Source organism: Oreochromis aureus, linkage group 10 (genome assembly GCF_013358895.1).
Source record: "Oreochromis aureus strain Israel breed Guangdong linkage group 10, ZZ_aureus, whole genome shotgun sequence".
NCBI classification, from domain to species: domain Eukaryota; kingdom Metazoa; phylum Chordata; class Actinopteri; order Cichliformes; family Cichlidae; genus Oreochromis; species Oreochromis aureus.
In genome coordinates this window covers 35,840,424-35,859,249 of record NC_052951.1, presented here as the reverse complement: position 1 = coordinate 35,859,249, position 18,826 = coordinate 35,840,424, and the positions used below count along the sequence as shown (strand labels likewise).

Below are 18,826 nucleotides of genomic sequence, written 5' to 3'. Positions count from 1 at the left end.
GGTGCTGTTTAGAGTGCAGAGCCAGAGAAGAAAACACACACAAACAGACACACACACACACACACACACAGACACACACACACAAATAGACACACTCACACACACACGCACAAACAGACAGACACACACACACACACGCACAGACACACACAGACACACACAAACAGACACGCTCTCACACACACAAACGCACAAACAGACACACACACAAATAGTCACACACACACAGACACAAACACACACACACACACACACAAACACAAATAGACACACTCACACACACACGCACAAACAGACAGACACACACACACATGCACAGACACACACAGACACACACAAACAGACACGCTCTCACACACACAAACGCACAAACAGACACACATACAAATAGTCACACACACACAGACACAAACACACACACACACACACAAACACAAATAGACACACTCACACACACACGCACAGACACACGCAGACACCCACAAACAGACACGCTCTCACACACACACACGCGCACAAACAGACACACACACAAATAGTCACACACACACAGACACAAACACACACACACAGACACAGACACAAACACAAACAGACACGCACACACACACACACACACACACACAAACAGACACACACACAAATAGTCACACACACACACACAAAGACAAATAGACACACTCACACATACACACACAAACAAACAGACACACACACACGCGCACAGACACACACACACACACACAAACAGACACACACACAAATAGTCACACACACGCATGCTCAGAGTTTCACTTCTTGTTTTTCGCTCTGATTGTGAAACTCAATGATGTGAGTCTCCAACTGTCACATGAAGCTTGACAAATGTCCTTCTTTGTTTATCGATCAGAGCACTGATCGATTATTAGGACAGAATATTAGGAACACGCCCTGATCCAGCAGCTCCGGCCTGCTGGATCAGGGCGTGTTCCTAATATTCTGATACCTGAGTGTATAGATTAAATGAGCAGAGCTGAGGTGGTGTACACTGTCAGGCTGTAAAACACACAGAGACAATCTCAGCAGCACATCTGGAAAAACTCCATCAGCACTGAAAGGCACAAACAGATGTTAACCTGAAACTTAACAAACAGTCACAGAACACACACACACTTACACACAGCTACAGGGTGGCTGTAGCTCAGGAGGTAGAGCAGGTCATCTACTGATCAGACCGGTGGTTTGATCCCTGGCTCTCCCCAGTCTACACATCAAATATCTTTGGGCAAGACATGAACCCTGAGTTGCTCCGATGCCTCCATCAGAGTATCAGTGTGAGTGTTAGCGAGCACTTAAAACCATAGGAGAAAGTGCTGCTGTGAATGAGGCATGCTGTATGAAGTGAAAGAGGTTACAGGGTTATATAGGAATCAGTCCATTTACACACACACAAACGACAGTTTTTGTTCCAGCCTGAGTCACTGCATTGTTCTTGGGTCACAGATGTGATACAGACAGATGTGTAAAATCATCAGTGCTGAATTATAATTATTATGGTCTGTAACCTGGGGTGGACATGAGGCCATGTTCGTGATGGCGAGCACGTGATGTTCGTGTAAATCATGTGACCGCGGGCCTCGGCTTCACGTCCTGTTTCACTCGCCGCTCAGTTTTGTTTTGAGTCTCTGAGTGGTGTCGGTGGTGTTTGGGTCGGAGACCAGGATGAGTCAGGGTCTGGGAACACACCTGTGCAGGAAACAGCCCTCTGAGGCTATGCCTGTGTCACGGCACTGATCACATTCATTGTTCTGCATCGTGTTTTTTGGTTTTGCTACATTTTATAAAAATGAAGTTGTGAACTCTCAAAATTTCTCTGTTTAAAAGTGTGGACATTGTTTTGTGTGATTTATTCACTTTTTAGCATTTTATGTAGTTACTTCTTACACACTGTGAGTTTTAAAGGTTGTTTTAATGTATACAAAGCTAAAATGCTCAAAATGTGATTACAGTGGTCCCCCGTTTATCACGGGAGTTACGTTCTAAAAATAACCCGCGATAGGTGAAATCCACGAAGCAGCCAACTTTAGTTTTTACAATTATTATAGATGTTGTAAACCCCTCACTACGCTCTTTATACACTTTTTCAGACAGACATGAACATTTTCACACATTTCTCTTGTTTAAATACTCTCAAAGTTCAAACCTTCATAAAAAAATAAGCCCAATATTATAGAATGAAACCAAAGATCAAACCTTGTTTTCAGGTCCAGAACATGGGAATCGAGCAGCTGTGATAGAATTCAACATTAATGAATCAATGGTACGGAAGTAGAGGAAGCAAGAAGAATGAGTTGAGTAAAGTTTGACTTATCTGACTGTTTTGTTTCGCTTAATGGACCTTATAATCCGAAAAAAAAAATCTTCTAACTTCTACCTTCCTTTAGCATGTCCAGAATTCCAACTTTTTGTGCGATGGTTAGCATCTTCCTCTGCCTTTTGGGTGCTACTGCAGGTGCTTTTTGCAAAACGTTTCGTCTACATTGTTGTCTTTGTTGGGGAGACAACTTACAAACATACAGTACAGTACTTCAGAGTCACACAATATTTGACAAGCTGAACACATTCTGTGCTGGACAGGAGACACGGCATGGAGGAGATTGATTGACAATGGTCTTACAGCATGTAAACATGTAAAGATGTAAAGCTCTGTGGTTGGTCACAAAGGGTTAAACGTGACACCAAACTCAGTCCTGCCACAGAGCATGTGCACGTGTGACGAGCTGTGCATGAGAGGGATGTCTGAGTTACCATGACAACAATCCGGACAATCTCTGAGAATGCAGATATGCTCAGTGATCAGCATTAAAACTTTATTAATAGACAACAAATATCACAGTATGGGCATTAAGAGGCATGGCCTCACACTAGATTTCACATTTAAACACATACGCACTGCTGTAAAGCACATCTGTATGTCACACACACACATGAACCCTGTGCCTCATGTTTGTTTTAAAGTGTTTTCTATTTAAAAGACATTTTATCATCTTGTGTTTGTCTCTATGAAGCACACACTGATTGTGCACACTGTTGCGTGTGCTGATAATGAGGGTTAGGGTTCAGAGCTCACAGTGACACACCCGTGTCAGCTGATTCTGGACTCTGCAGCTCTGCTCACCTGCTCAGATAATTTTCACCTTTAGATCAGGGTGCACAGCATGAAGACAGACACAGTGGAGGCAACCTGCCTGAAGTTAAAGGGTGTATAAGATGCTACACAAGGCTAGTTTACCCCACTGAGCCCTGCTCTCAAACACTGACACAGATGTAACTGTGTGTGAAGTTGGGTTTAAGAAAAAAGTGCTTCAAGTTTTAAAAACGTGCAGCGCGATCTTCTGTCAGCACGAACATGATGTCATGTGATTGGCTGTGATAGGTTTGTCTAGCACAGACCTATTGCTGGAACGAGACAATTCTACTACAACAGCAAAACAAGACGCAAGTCACCAAAGTTCTTTGGGTAATCTCCTGCACGAGGGAGAGAACCGTGACGAACGCTGTTCCTGCCGCTCGATTCCCAGTCACTCTCAGTCAGCTCCCCCGTAGCATTGTTCTTTATTGAGGTTACATGAATTTGCATAGGTTCATTAACATATTACATCTTACATAGACATACATGTGAACAAAGAGTACCGTCTGTGTGTACGTGTAGGTATGCGTGTGTGTGTGTGTGTGTGTGTGTGTGTGTGTGTGTGTGTGTGTGTGTGTCAAGATGTGACCCCGTGAATGACTCCCTTAAATCTGCTGGGCCTGGAAGTCCAGCAGTTCATCTAAACAAAAGGCACTTATACTTAAACAGACATAGATGTGTTTACCATAAGACAGTAAAAGAAGGTACGACCTCTCTCATGATCTTAGGATGTGTGTATATGCCAGAGCACTCTGGAATGCACACAGAGTCTTTGCAGACTGCTAAGGATCACACATCCTATCACTACACAATCGATTATACACCTCTAAGCATATATGGTTATATATTTCTAAGTATAAATGACAATCCACAATATAAACCTAACAGGCTGGTTGTGGCTAACAGACTTACTTTAGTTTATCTTAGCTAGTCGCTAGCAGTGTTGGTCAAGTAACTTGAAAATAGTAATTAGTAACTAATTACTGATTTCTTCTCCAAGAATGGAATCCCGTTACTTTACTGATTACTTATTTTAAAAAGTAATTAATTACTTTATTACTTAGTTACTTTTAAAAAACATGATACACAACCTGAATATGTAATAAAGCAATAGACCTTTCTGCTCAGTTCTATCTGCATAATCCATCATATAAAAGGTAATCAAATGAAAAAGTCTCTTTTTAAAATTTTTTTATTAGTTTTATCTTTTAACTTTATGCACATTGCATCAGGCAAAAATTAAATTATATGTAACAGTCTTTGACTTTGACATTTAAATCTATTTTCTGCAAATTGAAGCACATAAAATAAAATCATGTTTTGTGTTTACACTTGCTCTTTCAAATAGATGCAAGTAAAACACAGCAAAAAATAAATAAAACTAGAAAAAGTTGCATTTCCTGTGAAAATGCAGTGTGAATGCCATGTAGTGGAATCTGCTGAAAACAGCTGATGAAGCAGAACTATCTGCTGAAAAGAGGTAAAGAAGCTGAAGTTTCTGCTGAAAACAGCTGAAGAATCTGGAAGTTGTGCTGAAAAGAGGTGAAAAAACTGAAACTTCTGCTGAAAAGAGGTGAAGAAGCTGAAATTTGTGTTGAAAAAGAGTTAAAAAAGTTGAACTGTTAACTGAAAGAAATGTTCTCGTAAGCAGGATCCGAACCCGGGCCTCCTGCTTTGAGAACGGCTGCTTATCTTACTGAGCTAGAAAATCAGCTGAAAGGGTACAGTGAACAGGGTCAAGAAAGCAGAGTAGGTGCAAGCAGTGAAGACGTGTGGCAACAGCCACAGGTAGAATTCGAACCTTCCCCACCGGCTGCTCATCCCACTGAGCCAACCCAGTTCTCATCCCAAACAAAGATATGATGAGAGAAAAAAATGTGCAGGGTGCAGAAGAAGCTGAATTGTGCTGCAAAGAGGTGAAAAGCTGAAATCGATATTAAAATGTTGATGAAATCATAAAAACATTACATAATTTTAAAAAATTTGCAGAAATATTGATCAAGCAAACCAGTTAGCTGAAAAGACTTGTTACGGCCCTAGCAGGGCCTCCTCCTGAAGGTGCCTGTGTGGGTGTGTCCTACAATCTCCTATCTGCCTGAGGTCCCACCTCTTTTCTTTTACACAGCTGACTCTCGTCAGTAATTAAAGGGATTTAAGCCCAGGCAATGGTGAGCTCTGGGCCTGAGTGCCATGTGAGTGGTTACAGCTAGTGAGCTGAGTGTTTGTGGTGTTTGCAGCTAGTGAGCTGAGTGTTTGTGGTATTTGCAGCTAGTGAGCTGAGTGTTTGTGGTGTTTGCAGCTAGTGAGCTGAGTGTTTGTGGTGTTTGCAGCTAGTGAGCTGTGTTTTTTGTGGTTTTCAGCTAGTGAGCTGCGTGACCGTGTTTGCAGCTAGTGAGCTGCTCTCTTTTTGACTTTTATTTTATTGACCAACACTTGAGTTTTGTTTGTTTTCTTTAAATGGTGATAGCAGCTTGTCTGTCTCTTTTAGTTGAGCTACTTTAATAAAATTCTTTAATTTAACCCTTATGCCTTCTTGTCTCCTTTTCTGACCCGGACACTTTCTGTTACTTCCCCCTCACCGCCTTGACCCCTCAGGGGAACGTAACAAGTGGGGGCTCGTCTGGGATCGGAATGAAAGAAGTTGAGCTAATTACGATTGTGAACAGGTGTTTGTGTGTTGTGTGAGGGTTATTTGACTAGCTGCTGCTCTCCCTGGCTAGAACAGGGGAGTGTCTAGCTGAGCATTTGCTCTTCCTTCGGACACTCGTTTTTTGTTTTGCCTTTTTTATTTCGAGCAAACCGGGTGGGGATTAATTCTCTGTTGGGGTAGGCTTTTTCGGTGCCTTGACACTTGATGATTGCCTTTAAAGTGGCCTCGAGCCTGGTACGCTCCAGAAGCTAGGTGAGGCTAGATCTGAGTAGGCAGGACTGGGGGGAGTGCGGGTAAAATTCTAGTCAGTGGTTGGTTGACTTGACACAACACATTTTCTTTTGCCTGTTTTTGGTTGTGTAGTGAAGTGAAGGTGTTGTGTGGCCCTTGAGTGGTTATCTTGTGTTTTGCAGGCCGTTTTGAGTTTTCATGGCCACTTTTGATGTTTCTGGGTTTACGGCAGAGCCGTCGCTTGCCCTGCTGGATGTTTGTAGGAAGAGGGATCTACATGAGGTGGCAACATGTTACGGGATCAGTGTCTCCACTGGTCTCCGCAGAGCAGAGCTGAAGGCCGCTCTGGTGTCCGGGTTGTTGGAGAAGGGGGTGGTTGCAATGCAAAAACCCCCGAGCACACCCGGTCTGGCTGGACCAAGTGCCGCGCCTCATGTTCCAAGCCAGGGCGTAGAACCGTCAGTGTCTACACCCGTGGGCCAGGGGCTGCCGAGGCGGGCCAATGGCGCTGCCCGTTTTGATCCGCTCTCCACCCAGTCATCGGAGGGTTCTAAGCAGGATGCTAGGCTCAAAGTCCGTCTGGCTCGTCTCCAGCTGGAAAAGGAGGAGCGTGAGAGAGAGTTCCAGCTGAAAAGGGAGATAGAGCTTAGGCGTTTGGAGGCGGAACTGGCTAGGGCTAGGGAGGTCGAGCTAAAGAAGGTGGAGGCGGAGATGAAGGACAAGCTGTGACAGCTGGAACTCCAGCAGGCCTCCTCCCCTCCTGTGGCGGCCTCGCTGTCATAGACAGAGGTGCAGTTTGATGTAGGCAGGAATAGTCATCTGGTCCCTGTGTTTCGTGACACTGAGGTGGAGGTTTACTTTCACAAGCTGAAGTTCCGTCAGCTTGAACTATCTGCTGAAAACATCTTGCCATGGGTGAGATTCAGGATTCAGGAAAGAGCAGAAGTTGTAGAACTTTCTGCTTAAAAGAGGTGAAGAAGCTGAACTTTCTAAAAGATTTAGATTGCGGTGAGAGGCAAAAACCACCGGGTTTTTTTGTGTTGGGTGAATCAGCAGACTTTGGTGTACTTTCACTGCGATTACCAGGGCCTTCTGACACTCCGTCGCGGAGACATGACGAGAGAAGAAACGGCTTCATTTTCGGAGCTTGAAAACTGAGAGAAGGACAGATTTCCACCCCTCAAACAAACATAATTTATGGCTCAACGGTAAGATGACTGTAAAAACTGCTTCCACCATGAGTGTCAGCAGTGTCTGAAGATGAACTGGCACAAGCCTCGTGCCTCTTCATTGCATGGTTTAGGTGATATGACGATTTGAAAATGCCTCCCGTTACAGTAGGGGTGGGTTTTAATAATCGATTCATCGATTAAAATCGATTCTGGCTTGGATAACATGAAATCGATTCATTAAAATCCTGAATCGATTTTTTAATATAAATTTATTTTGCCCGAAACGCCAGAATCTCAGGTGAAACCTCACAAAATTTCAACAACCACCAAACAGCTAAGACAGTAAATGAGAGCAGGTTTCAGATTCTGCACAAGGACGTAAACACACAGCGCGACCCGCGGATCAGAATCAGTGAGATGTCGCCTTTCTCACCCGACGGGCGCTGCAGCTTTAAGCGGCTGCGCGCGCTCCCGCGGACGGCAATCACTGTCTGGCAGACAATCACTTTTTGGCACAACAACTGCACGGACACGGTCGGGGCTGAAAGCTGACAGCTCGCTGATTCTGATGTTTCGGCGGCTCCGCGCTTTGTGTTCACGCCCTTTTTGCGCTGATTCTAAAGCTGTTAGTTTTATCTCTCTCCAAACAATATTGACCGAACCAGCAGCAAAAAAAGATCCAAACTACGCTTCACATAAACATCGTCATGAAATCACTCTGACTTTTACTGTTTTGCTTCCACCACGATAAAATCACACTTCATGCACAGCTCTCTCTCTCTCTCTCTCTCTCTCTGTACTTCAAGAACAGTTTCCCGTCTAAAAATCTGTTTTCTGCATTATTCGCTAAGTCTACTGGGGGGGTTTTTTTCGTTTTACATACTTTCAAAAAGAAAACCTAATTTCTGCTGTTCAATACTGAACAAATTTATGCAAAATGCAAAACGCTTAGCCGTGTCTCTAATAAAACCGCTGTAACGTCAGAGGTAACGTTCATATGTTGATTAATGGTTTTCTTTCGTTTTTGATGTACTGCAGAATATTTTTATAAAATCCCAGGCCAGGAAAACCACCTTCATGTTTTTCTGTGTTTTATCTTCAGCTACTTTGACACAAAGGCCTCTGCTGTGACCTCACACCTTTGATAAAGTCTTGCGTGTGTCAGCTTCCTTTTTATTGATACAAAAATATGTAAATGTACTGATCTGAATTATAATATTTCTGACTGTCAAAATTTCCCAGATTCAAATTGAATTTAATTGAATCGAATTGAATCGAATCATGGATCGAATCGATTCGGGACCTTGTGAATCGGAAACGAATCGATTCTAGAAATCAGTGACGATTCCCAGCCCTACGTTACAGAATTTCAGCTCTGAGTTTCACAACCTCCCCATAGACTTTGAATGGGGAGTTTTCAGACCTTGTGTCACTTTGAGACAAATTGCGAAAAAAAACTGTAACTCTCACAATAATGATATTGACATTGTCTTAAAGCCAACAAAAATACCTACGTTTTGATGTATAATTTGTGGAGGTTGAGTGAAAATTGAGTGAGTAGCATGAAGAGAAAATTCAGAAAGGACCAGTGGCCACTCAAAGCCAACTGCATAGCAACCATAACAACCAGTGGCGGTCCTAGCCTGTTTGGTGCCCTGGGCGAACACTCCCTCTGGCGGATATGAAAAAGCCGATTTAGACATGAATAGCCAAACAATTTGAGAACATTTTAAAATTAATGGTTGTTCTATGTGAAAGTATGAGGAAGCAGTTAAGTTTCAAAAACAAGCAAGTTTTAGCAGAATTGTGGAAGTTCTCCATTCATTTCAATGGGACAACAAAAAGGAAAAAAGCTTAATATTTTAAGAAGTATAATAGTAATAAGTACCAAAAGATAGAGCAGTCGAAAGCAGAAATAGCAGAACAGTTTAAAGTTTGAACGGTGAAAATCGGCTGAAAACTGAGGAAGTTTTTAAGCGGCAAAGAAACGGAGCAACTAGAATAATAAAGGATAAAGAATAAAGAGAAACAGGATCTCAATACTGATACACATGCCATGAGGCATTCACACAATCAAAGATTCAGCAGCTCTGAAATCTTTTGCCACCTGTTTAGCAGGAGTGGGGCAGGTGGAGGTTTGCCCTGTGCCACAGCGGTCATGTCAGTGGGGGGATCCGGGGGTTTCTCTGTGAATTTCACATTCCTGTGGCAGTGTGCTCAGTGCTCGCTCAGATTTGAAGTTTAACTTTTCGCTGTAGAAAGAAGTTTTCTTCCCACGCAGAGTGTACAGCGGATGCTAATGTTTTTCTCACTTTTTACAGAATCAAATTCAAAGTAATGTGAGTATGTCCACACTTTAAACGCGGCATGGTTGTACTCTCTCCATCACTCCATGTTATCCATTGTTGATCTGCACACGTCTGTTGCTGGCACGGACGTCACACGCTCGTACGTCATTGTCATGAGACACTCACACTAACAAAATCACGGTTTAGTAACGCAGTAACGCAGTGTGGGAAAGAAATAGTAATCTAATTACTTTTTTTGCAATAGTAATGCCTTACATAGCTCTTTTGCACACAAATCTATTTAATACTTCAATTTTTTGTCTCCATTTTTTTATTTATACTATTTGTATTTTATCTGTTCTAGTCCTATTGTATTAACCGGGATCTGTGTGTGGACAGCAGAGAATTTCACTGTACAGAGAAATGCTTTTCTTTGTACACATGACAATAAACGCTTTGAATCTTGAATCTTACTTTATTCGTTACTTCAAAAAAGTAATCGGATTACTTGCCCATCTCTGGTTACTAGTGACAGAATTGATACCTCAGAGGAAAATAAGGACACTGAAACTAAACACTAGTCAATGGCCATCACTGTAGTGCTGCAGCAGTGAGTTCATGTTAAACCAGGATATACTGTCCACTTTAACTGTCTTTGTCTTTAGCAGTAAGTGGGTGTTTGCTGTTTGGCTACCTGCACTCAAATAGGAAAATCCACCTGTTAGTTGTAATGTTCCGGTTGAAAACAAACGATGTAGTAATGGGGGGGGGTGTTCATCACAGGAAGAGCAGCATGTCCTCCAACTTTTCCTCACATTGTAACGTTTAATAAAATATGGCATTTTATTTTGAAAGTCACTGGAATAGGATTGCTCTACATAAAAACTGAAGTTTTGACTTCAGGCGTCTTCACTCCAGGTGACCTCCATGACATCCCACCTGCTGGTATCATGATGGGCGCAGCCCAGTCTCCTGGCCAATCAGACACTGACCCTGCCGGTCCAGGCTCCACCTCAAGACTGCTGGAGTTAATCCAGAGCCAGCAACATGAGGACACATGGAGGAAGGAGGTCCTGAATCTGCTGACCCAACTGGTCCAGATCCAGACGGAGGCGGCTAAACAGCAGGCCCAGGTGGTCGATCAGCTTGGCACCCTGGGAACTCAGGCGAGTCCAGCTTTAGCCCAGCTCTAGTTTCATTTGTCTTGGGCTTAATGTTGTTGAGTTTATTAAGGATTAGTTTAGCACACGTTTGGCATATCATAAGTTTAGCTGAGGATTTTTACAGATACATTCATCACAGCTCTAACTTGGGTTTAGCTGATTTTAGATTAGTGTATCTCAGATTTAGTTCAGATGCATTCTTATTAATAATAGTTTAAACTGAATCAATATAGCTTGTCTGAGTGCTGGAAGTTCTGGTTCTGTATTGTTTAAGATCTACAGACCGAGTATGCAAAGACCCACCCAGATTAAGTCCTTCAGAAGCATTGATTAGCCATTTTTCATCTCAATATTTGCTGAGGAGATCAGTCTAACCTTGTCTGCATGTCTCAGGGGTTGCAGCAGATCCAGGATCTGCAGAACCTGGCTCGTCACCAGAGCCTGCTGGTTGAAAACCATCAAGCTTTACTGCTGCAGACATCTCGCATCGCCACACACCTGCAGGAGACCACCAAGAAACCAGCCAGCCAATGAGATTCTGTGACATCATCTTTTCTGATGAAATTACACATTGTTAACCAGCCAATAAGAGTCCTATCAAACAACCAATGACTTTGATTTTTATTGTAGCTGAACAACATCACATATTAACCAGTAACGCTCAGTAACAAACCTGCTCTCAGTCAATCAGTGGATCAGTCAGCTAACAGACCTCCTGTGTGTTAAATCAGATGATTTCAGTGGTTCCTCTCTGATTTTATCTTCTCTGAATTTAAATAAAGTTGTCTTGTATCCTCCTACTAGTGTCTGTACTTTTTTGGGGACCACTTTAAACTGATGTTGCTAACATCTCTAACATCTGTCTGCACTGAAGAGACTCAGAAGTGCATGGTCGTCTCATAAACGTTTCCCAGGGTTTCACTCTGGTTTTATTTGCATGTTAATGTTGAGCAGGTCAGTTAATGCACATAACTCATTAAATCGTTGAGCGGTCATCTCACTGATGAAAAACTAAGTGAATGTGACACAGTGACACAAAGCTAGATGTTCCAGGTTATTGGAGCTGACACACAAAAACTGACCAATAAAGGATTAGGGATAGGTCCACGTAGAATCCGTAAGCTCTGCAATTCTCATCCCCGGGCTGTAAATGATGTTTCACAGAAGCTCCGTGTTCATTTCAGTACAGACTGTCTGAGGCGTCTGTGTTTCCTCGTCTGTGTTTGGCGAATGTCAGGACTGGAACTCTGTTTTCAACCAAACCGCAGACTGGAAGCGTTAGTGAGTTAGCTGACTCCCCTGCTGGGTGGCCAATCTTTTAAAAGACACAAAGGTCCAATCGGGTGACTCAGCTCTGATTCAAAATTGAAGAAGTTTATTGTCATGTACACCACAAAACACAGATGGTTACGCAGAGCAATGGAATTCTAACTTTGCAGGTTCCCTTCACACGACTAAAACGAAAGTAATAAATAAGTAAAACAGTGCTTATGTGTGGGTGTAATCAGAATTTAAAGTGCAAGTAGTTGCAACACAGCCACGGTAATAATATATACAGAGTATGCAAAATCAAGGTGTTTATGTAAAGATATGTACAAAACTTGGTAATTTACAGATTAATATAAAAATACAAAATTGAAAATTACAGTTTAAGGGTAATTACAGTTGTACTATTCAGGTATATTCAGGTGTGTGCTCTATGACCACTGTGTTTGATGTGTTCATGTGTCTTTCTATTTGTTTCAGAACCTGATCCACCATCGATCCGTCTAAATTCTGACTTCCTACCAAGTAAATCTGATCGAGTTCTTACTGCCGGCACCGACTTCAGCCTCAGTTGCCATGGTAACGGGTCAGTTCACTGGACCAGCACCGCATTTCCACTGGTGTATCGGGGCAATCTACCAGACCCTGTGGAGGTCAAACGTGCTACACGCAGGCACACTGGAACATACACCTGCAGATACACCAACGAGAGCCTGGCGCACCTGAACAGCTGGATCCACCTGTATGTCACAGGTAAGATGAGTAGTCCTCCTGAAGTTCCTTAAATCAGTGATATTGGTTTGTCCTTATACTTTTAATACAAATGTGACCAGACTGACCTGATTCATAGAATGGCCTCCAGTTTCCCATAATCCCCCTCTCTCAGACCCAGCAGATCCCTCCAAAGTGTTTGAAACCCCTCAGGGCAACCCCAGTCTCAAGGAGGGTGAGGACTTCCTGTTCAAGTGTCTACTGACTGACCCCTTGGTCACAAATCTCACCCTTCAATCAGAGGATGGGAGGAACCTGCCAACCGCCATGAACGTGACCTTTGATTCTCGAAGAGGAGCCCTAATCCGAGACCTGAAGACTTTGTTCAATGGACGCTACGTGTGTTCAGGCTGGAAGGATGGCAGACAGTTCAGATCCAGGCCCGTGAACCTACTGGTGTTCCCTGGTAACACCTGTCTATCTCTATACTTGTTTATCTATACACCTGTCTGTCTGTATACTTATCTGATTACCTCTTTGACTTCACCTGTCTGTGTGCAGTGTTGCACCACCCCCCCTCCCTGTCTGTTAGTCAGGATGAATTTGTCCGTCTGGTAGGAGAGCGTTTTGAGGTTACTTGTCTCTGCAGTAACCCCACCCACTTCTATAATGTTACCTGGAGAGACCCAAGGAAGCAGGTGAGAAATCAGAGGTCACCTGTGCACTTTCAGTCCTAACATTCCAAGTGCTGATTGGTTGTTTGGTTCATTTCAGAAACTGGAAGCCACTCAAAGTCGTTACTATAGTAACGGGCGGCTGTACATCAACAGCACTCTGAGCATATCTGAGGTCACCCAAACGGACAGTGGACAGTACATGTGTACGGCAGTTAACGAGGCCGGGGTTGCCACAGCAACCATCCAGCTCAAGGTGCTAGGTAAGTTAAGACATACTGATAAACTAAAACATCACTACCTACTACCTACCTTGGCACAACACTGATCCTGCCACAATTTGTTCCCCTGGTTCAAATCAGGGACAAACAGTATCCCACAGTTGTTTATGTTTTTAAACCCATTTTGCACAGAGAGACATTTTTCAAAAATGTATTGATAGCAGTGTTGAATATTCTTACACAGTAAAAAAACCAAAACCAAAAACAAAAAAACAACTATATGTAAAATAATTAAAGATGGTTTGTTTTTCTGTTTTCAAAGAGGTAGTGGTTTTTTTAATTACAACCTTTAATTTATTGCAGTTAACTTTTATTTGTTTAATGTAGTGCTGTCAGCGTTAATCTTGTTAAAATTACGTTAACGCCATAACCGCATTAACACAGCAAATCTCAGTTAGCGAGTTAATGTGGATCGCCCCATGCGTGCGGCTGGACACATTAATGAGCTAACCACGCTAACGCTTTGATGCCGTGCAGCCCCACACACGGGGCGATCTGCGTTAACTCGCTAACTGAGATTTGCCGTGTTAATGCGGTTATGGCGTTAATGTAATTTTAACAAGATTAACGCTGACAGCACTAGTTTAATTGTTTACAAAAGGTTTGAGGTGTGAAATAAACTACAATGGAGTCTTGTAATCTTATAGTATTCTTGTAAAACAAAGGGGGCCCTAGCAAAAAAAGTTTGGGAACCACTGCCTTAGCCCTCAATAAGGTAGTCGAGGATTCCATGGTGTGGAGTGGATGAGCTCAAACAATTAGGAAAGTTCAGCAGAACCAGGCACTCAGGGAGGGGTGGCCATCTGCTGCCACCTATTGCAGCACAGGGTCGACTTATCCAGCCCTAACTATATGCTCTAGCAAAAGGAAAGTTTGAAGCCTAATCTTAATAGTAGAGATAGTGTCTGTCTCGTGGAAGCTGGTTCCATAGAAGAGGGGCCTGAAAACCGAAGGCTCTGCCTCCCATTCTGCTTTTAAATACTCTAGGAACCAAAGTGCCGTCACCCTGTGTTCTATCTAGGGGGCAATAGCTGTGGTTACAAAAACACTTCCTGACCTCTGACCTCTCTAAACACTTTTGGTCATTTTGGTTGCACCGTTTCTAACCTAATGTTTGTACACTCATTGCCTAACTACCTTTGATTGACAAGTCTATAGTCAATGAGAATACAGGTTCAAAGTCACACACATCTACCAACAGTTTCTCCTCTTCCTTGTCTTCCTCAGACCACCCTTACCTGAGGATCTACCTGCAGACGAGTGAGCACGTACAGGTCAGAGGACACCTGTCTGCAGCAGATGAACTACAGGTTAACGTTACCGGTGGCTCACTGGAACCCGTCACTAATGTTAGTGCTTACAGAGCTAGCAGCGCTAAAATTAACGGCAGCAGCAGGGTGGAGGTTTATGAAGGTCGTGACGTGGCCCTCACCTTCCTGCTGAACGCCTATCCTCCAATCACATGCCAGCTCTGGACCACACCCACACACCTCATCAACAATGACAGTACGGTGTACCAGGAGAGCTATGCTGCTAACAGCTACAGGTGAGCAATGGCTACAGGCCATGCCCACTCTACTGTCAGGAGCGCCTCAGTGTTTTAAAGTGGTATTTCCTAGGTGGAATATTCTGTGTTCGTTTGAGGTGGTAGTGTTGGTGTGAGAGCTTATTAAGGTGGTATCAATGGTACGAGGGTTTGTTAAGGTGGTAGTGATGGTGTAAACATTTTTTAAGGCGGTACTTTTGATGTTGCAGCTCAGAGGCCACCCTGCTGCTGCACCGCGTGCGTCCAGAGGATCGGGGGAAATACTTGTTTCATTTCTCTAACTCCTTTTTCAGCGGCTCACACACCATCGACCTCAAGATCTACCGTAAGAAAGCTTTTGTAATCACGTTCTTCCTCACCTCAAGCTTCTCAGAGTCTGACACCTGGTCATATGCCATACTGTAAGACACCTGAATACAGTTTCTCCCCTTAGTGGTATTTTCTGACATTGAGGGCAGTCTAATCTACTTTAACAGAAGTCCCTGAATGTCTCAAACATTCCAGATGGCATGGTCTGTGCCGTTTCCTCATCCTCTTCTGATCACATGATCCCGAAAGAAGCTCTCAGCTGATGTTTGTACCTCTGTTTTTGTCTTTTCTGAAGTCTGAGAAAACAGTTTTGTTCTTTTAGGTTTTCCAGCTACTGATGTCACTTTGGAGGACAATACTCTGATGTGCAACAGCTCAGGATATCCACTACCCACAATTCTGTGGTTCACCTGTCCTGGCATCCAGGCCTCGTACGTATGCTGGCGCTGCCAGCTACAGGCTGCAGAGTCATGTGAAATCTGTCCTGAGGGAGGCACTGTGTAAAAAAATAATAATGTTGCTTCTCCTACAGGTGTGCACACATTGCTACCAATGAGGTTTCTCAGGCCAGTGTGACCTCACAGGATGGTGAGGAGGTGAGGTCCCACTTCCTCCTATCAGCTGATGATGATGTCACTGTGGAGTGTGTTGCCTCCAACCTCATGGGAGAGTCGCTACGGGTCTTCCATCATCGTAAGTGTGGGGGAATAAAACTGGATCAATCAGACGTGTAGCAGCTAAACTGATCTCTTTCATTATCAAACTGGTTTAAATAAAGATTCATCAGAGTTCCTGTTTTCTACAGGGATTCCAACCATCTTCACTCCACCTCTGATTGTAGTTCTGAGTGCCACCGCTGTCCTCTTCTTGCTCCTATTGGTCGTCTTCTACAAGTGCAGACAGGTAAATTTACTGATCCTCCTGTAGAGCTCACCAGGTCAGAGATCAGTCATTTTTGTTGTAGCTAAGCAGGGAGGTGGGTGAGTGGGTGAAGCCTATCAGAGGGTTGTTGGACTGACAGCCTGATGACTAATAAACAATCTTCACCTGCTGTTCTGCTTCTGCCAGAAACCCAAGTATGAGATCCGCTGGAAGATCATCGAAAGCACTGATGGAAACAACTACACCTTTGTTGACCCCACCCAGCTGCCATACAACCAGAAGTGGGAGTTTCCCCGAGACAAACTGCGCCTCGGTACGAAACATTGGGTTTTAATGAGGGAGAATTCACAACGATGGTCGTCTTGAGGTGCTTTGTACTGTAATGTGAAGCATTCGGTGACAGTGGGAAAGGAGAACTCCCTTTTTAACATGAAGAAGGTTCAAATAGAATCAGGCTCATGCTCAGTTTAATCTTCAAACTGAGGATCTGACTCCTCAGCCTTCCTCTCTCCGGCTTCTTCTTCATGTTCTCGACTTTCTGTCTTTCAGGTCCCATCCTGGGCTCTGGGGCTTTCGGGAAGGTTGTTGAGGCCACAGCGTACGGTTTGGAAACTGACAACAAGATCACCAGAGTTGCTGTCAAGATGCTTAAACGTTAGTATGCAGAGTTTCATAATCACCATCCTCATCATTATCATTATCATCATCGTATTGTTCGTGTTGTACGATCCAATCTATCACCTGTTTTTCCACAGCAAGCGCTGACTCGGAGGAACGGGAGGCTTTGATGTCTGAGCTTAAGATTCTCAGCCATCTCGGCTACCATGACAACATCGTTAACTTGCTGGGAGCCTGTACTCGTGGAGGTGATGATGATGTTTAGTAAATACAGGTGTTATGACGTCTGTGTATCTGGCTGTAAACATGTTTATTTCTGCTGTAAGGTTTTAACATGTGAGTTTATGGGGACTGACTCACTGCTGCCTCTGCTGGATGCCAGAGGAACTGCAGGTTTGGTTTAATTTCCATTTCAGAGGCCGATGCTCTGTATAACACTAAAAATGTAGCACTCCCTCGTGTGGTTGCCATCCTCTGCAGTCTGGAAATAAGCCGCTCATCAACTTAAACCAAAGTGTGCTTCAAATGAAGCGCATAGTTCCTGGGGGGTCTCCAGGTATTTAATTCCATCAGAGTCCATCACATGGACATCATTTCAGCTGTTAGACTCTCAGAAGAAAAATAAAAGCCTGAATAAGAGACAGTTATTTCAACTTGTTGTTTTCTGACCTTTGACTATCCAGGCCCTATGCTGATGATCACAGAGTACTGTAGCCATGGTGACCTGCTCAACTTTCTGCGGGGTCATGCTCAGGACATCATGGCGTCCATGGTGACTGTGGATGAAGTACACGAAGAGGTTTTCTATAAGAACATGGCGGCACAGCACGCCAGGCTCCGCAGGTGTGACGCCTCTCAGTTTCAGAGCATCTGTCTTTCATGCTGCTCACACCTGTGCACTTTATTATCATCACAGCCTTTTAGAGGAAAGGAAAGGCTGAGTGTGCCTCAGCAAACCTTCAGTTACTGATTGTGAATCACTTAGAACAGATCAGATGTTAATACCAAAGTAAACAGTAAAGCAAACAGTCAGAGGCAGATCACACTGCTTCACACTGACAGATCAGCCAGCTTTAACACCTGTACGCTCTAGTGTTAGTGTATTTGGCAGGTATGCTTGTTGAGAAGTTCAGGTTAGGTTTCATTGCAGCCTCATCATTACCTGTTCAGACCCCAGCTGATGTGTAACATCCAATATGTGTTGCAGTGACAGCGGGATCTCATGCTGCTCGGAGTATCAGGAGATGCAGCCAATTCTGAATCCCGGGCAAACATACCAGGGTAAGAACCTGAACTCACCTGAACTCACAGTTACTTCTTGACTCTGCCCCATAAAGAACTTATCACTCCCTCAAGGTAATACACAACACCACGGTTCTTCGTTCACAGATGGATTTATTCTTGAGTCACACTTCTACGGTGGCCCCTAGAGACAAAGCACGCACAAACTCCAAAACACATGCAAAATCCAAAACACGTACAAAATCCAAAACACATGCAAAATCCAAAACGCTTACAAACTCCAAAACATGTACAAAATCCAAAACACATGCAAACTCCAAAACACGTAGAAAATCCAAAACACGTACAAAATCCAAAACACATACAAAATCCAAAACACATGCAAACTCCAAAACACGTACAAAATCCAAAACACGTACAAAATCCAAAACACATGCAAAATCCAAAACGCTTACAAACTCCAAAACATGTACAAAATCCAAAACACATGCAAACTCCAAAACACGTAGAAAATCCAAAACACGTACAAAATCCAAAACACGTACAAAATCCAAAACACATGCAAACTCCAAAACACGTACAAAATCCAAAACACGTACAAAATCCAAAACACATGCAAACTCC

The 18,826-nt window shown here is 43.5% G+C and overlaps 1 protein-coding gene across 1 annotated transcript in view; it reads left to right on the top strand.

Annotated features, from left to right (window-relative positions):
• LOC116329742 (macrophage colony-stimulating factor 1 receptor 2-like) overlaps window positions 1-18,826 on the top strand; it is a 33,713-nt gene that overhangs the window by 7,784 nt on the left and 7,103 nt on the right. Inside the window, exons 2-15 of the mRNA XM_039618525.1 lie at window positions 12,420-12,692; window positions 12,826-13,116; window positions 13,212-13,348; window positions 13,425-13,587; window positions 14,833-15,151; window positions 15,361-15,476; window positions 15,783-15,891; window positions 15,993-16,153; window positions 16,266-16,363; window positions 16,529-16,655; window positions 16,892-16,996; window positions 17,098-17,208; window positions 17,644-17,803; window positions 18,168-18,241. Of these exons, the coding sequence (XP_039474459.1) occupies window positions 12,420-12,692; window positions 12,826-13,116; window positions 13,212-13,348; window positions 13,425-13,587; window positions 14,833-15,151; window positions 15,361-15,476; window positions 15,783-15,891; window positions 15,993-16,153; window positions 16,266-16,363; window positions 16,529-16,655; window positions 16,892-16,996; window positions 17,098-17,208; window positions 17,644-17,803; window positions 18,168-18,241 (2,244 nt within the window). The remainder of the gene's footprint in view (window positions 1-12,419; window positions 12,693-12,825; window positions 13,117-13,211; window positions 13,349-13,424; window positions 13,588-14,832; window positions 15,152-15,360; window positions 15,477-15,782; window positions 15,892-15,992; window positions 16,154-16,265; window positions 16,364-16,528; window positions 16,656-16,891; window positions 16,997-17,097; window positions 17,209-17,643; window positions 17,804-18,167; window positions 18,242-18,826) is intronic.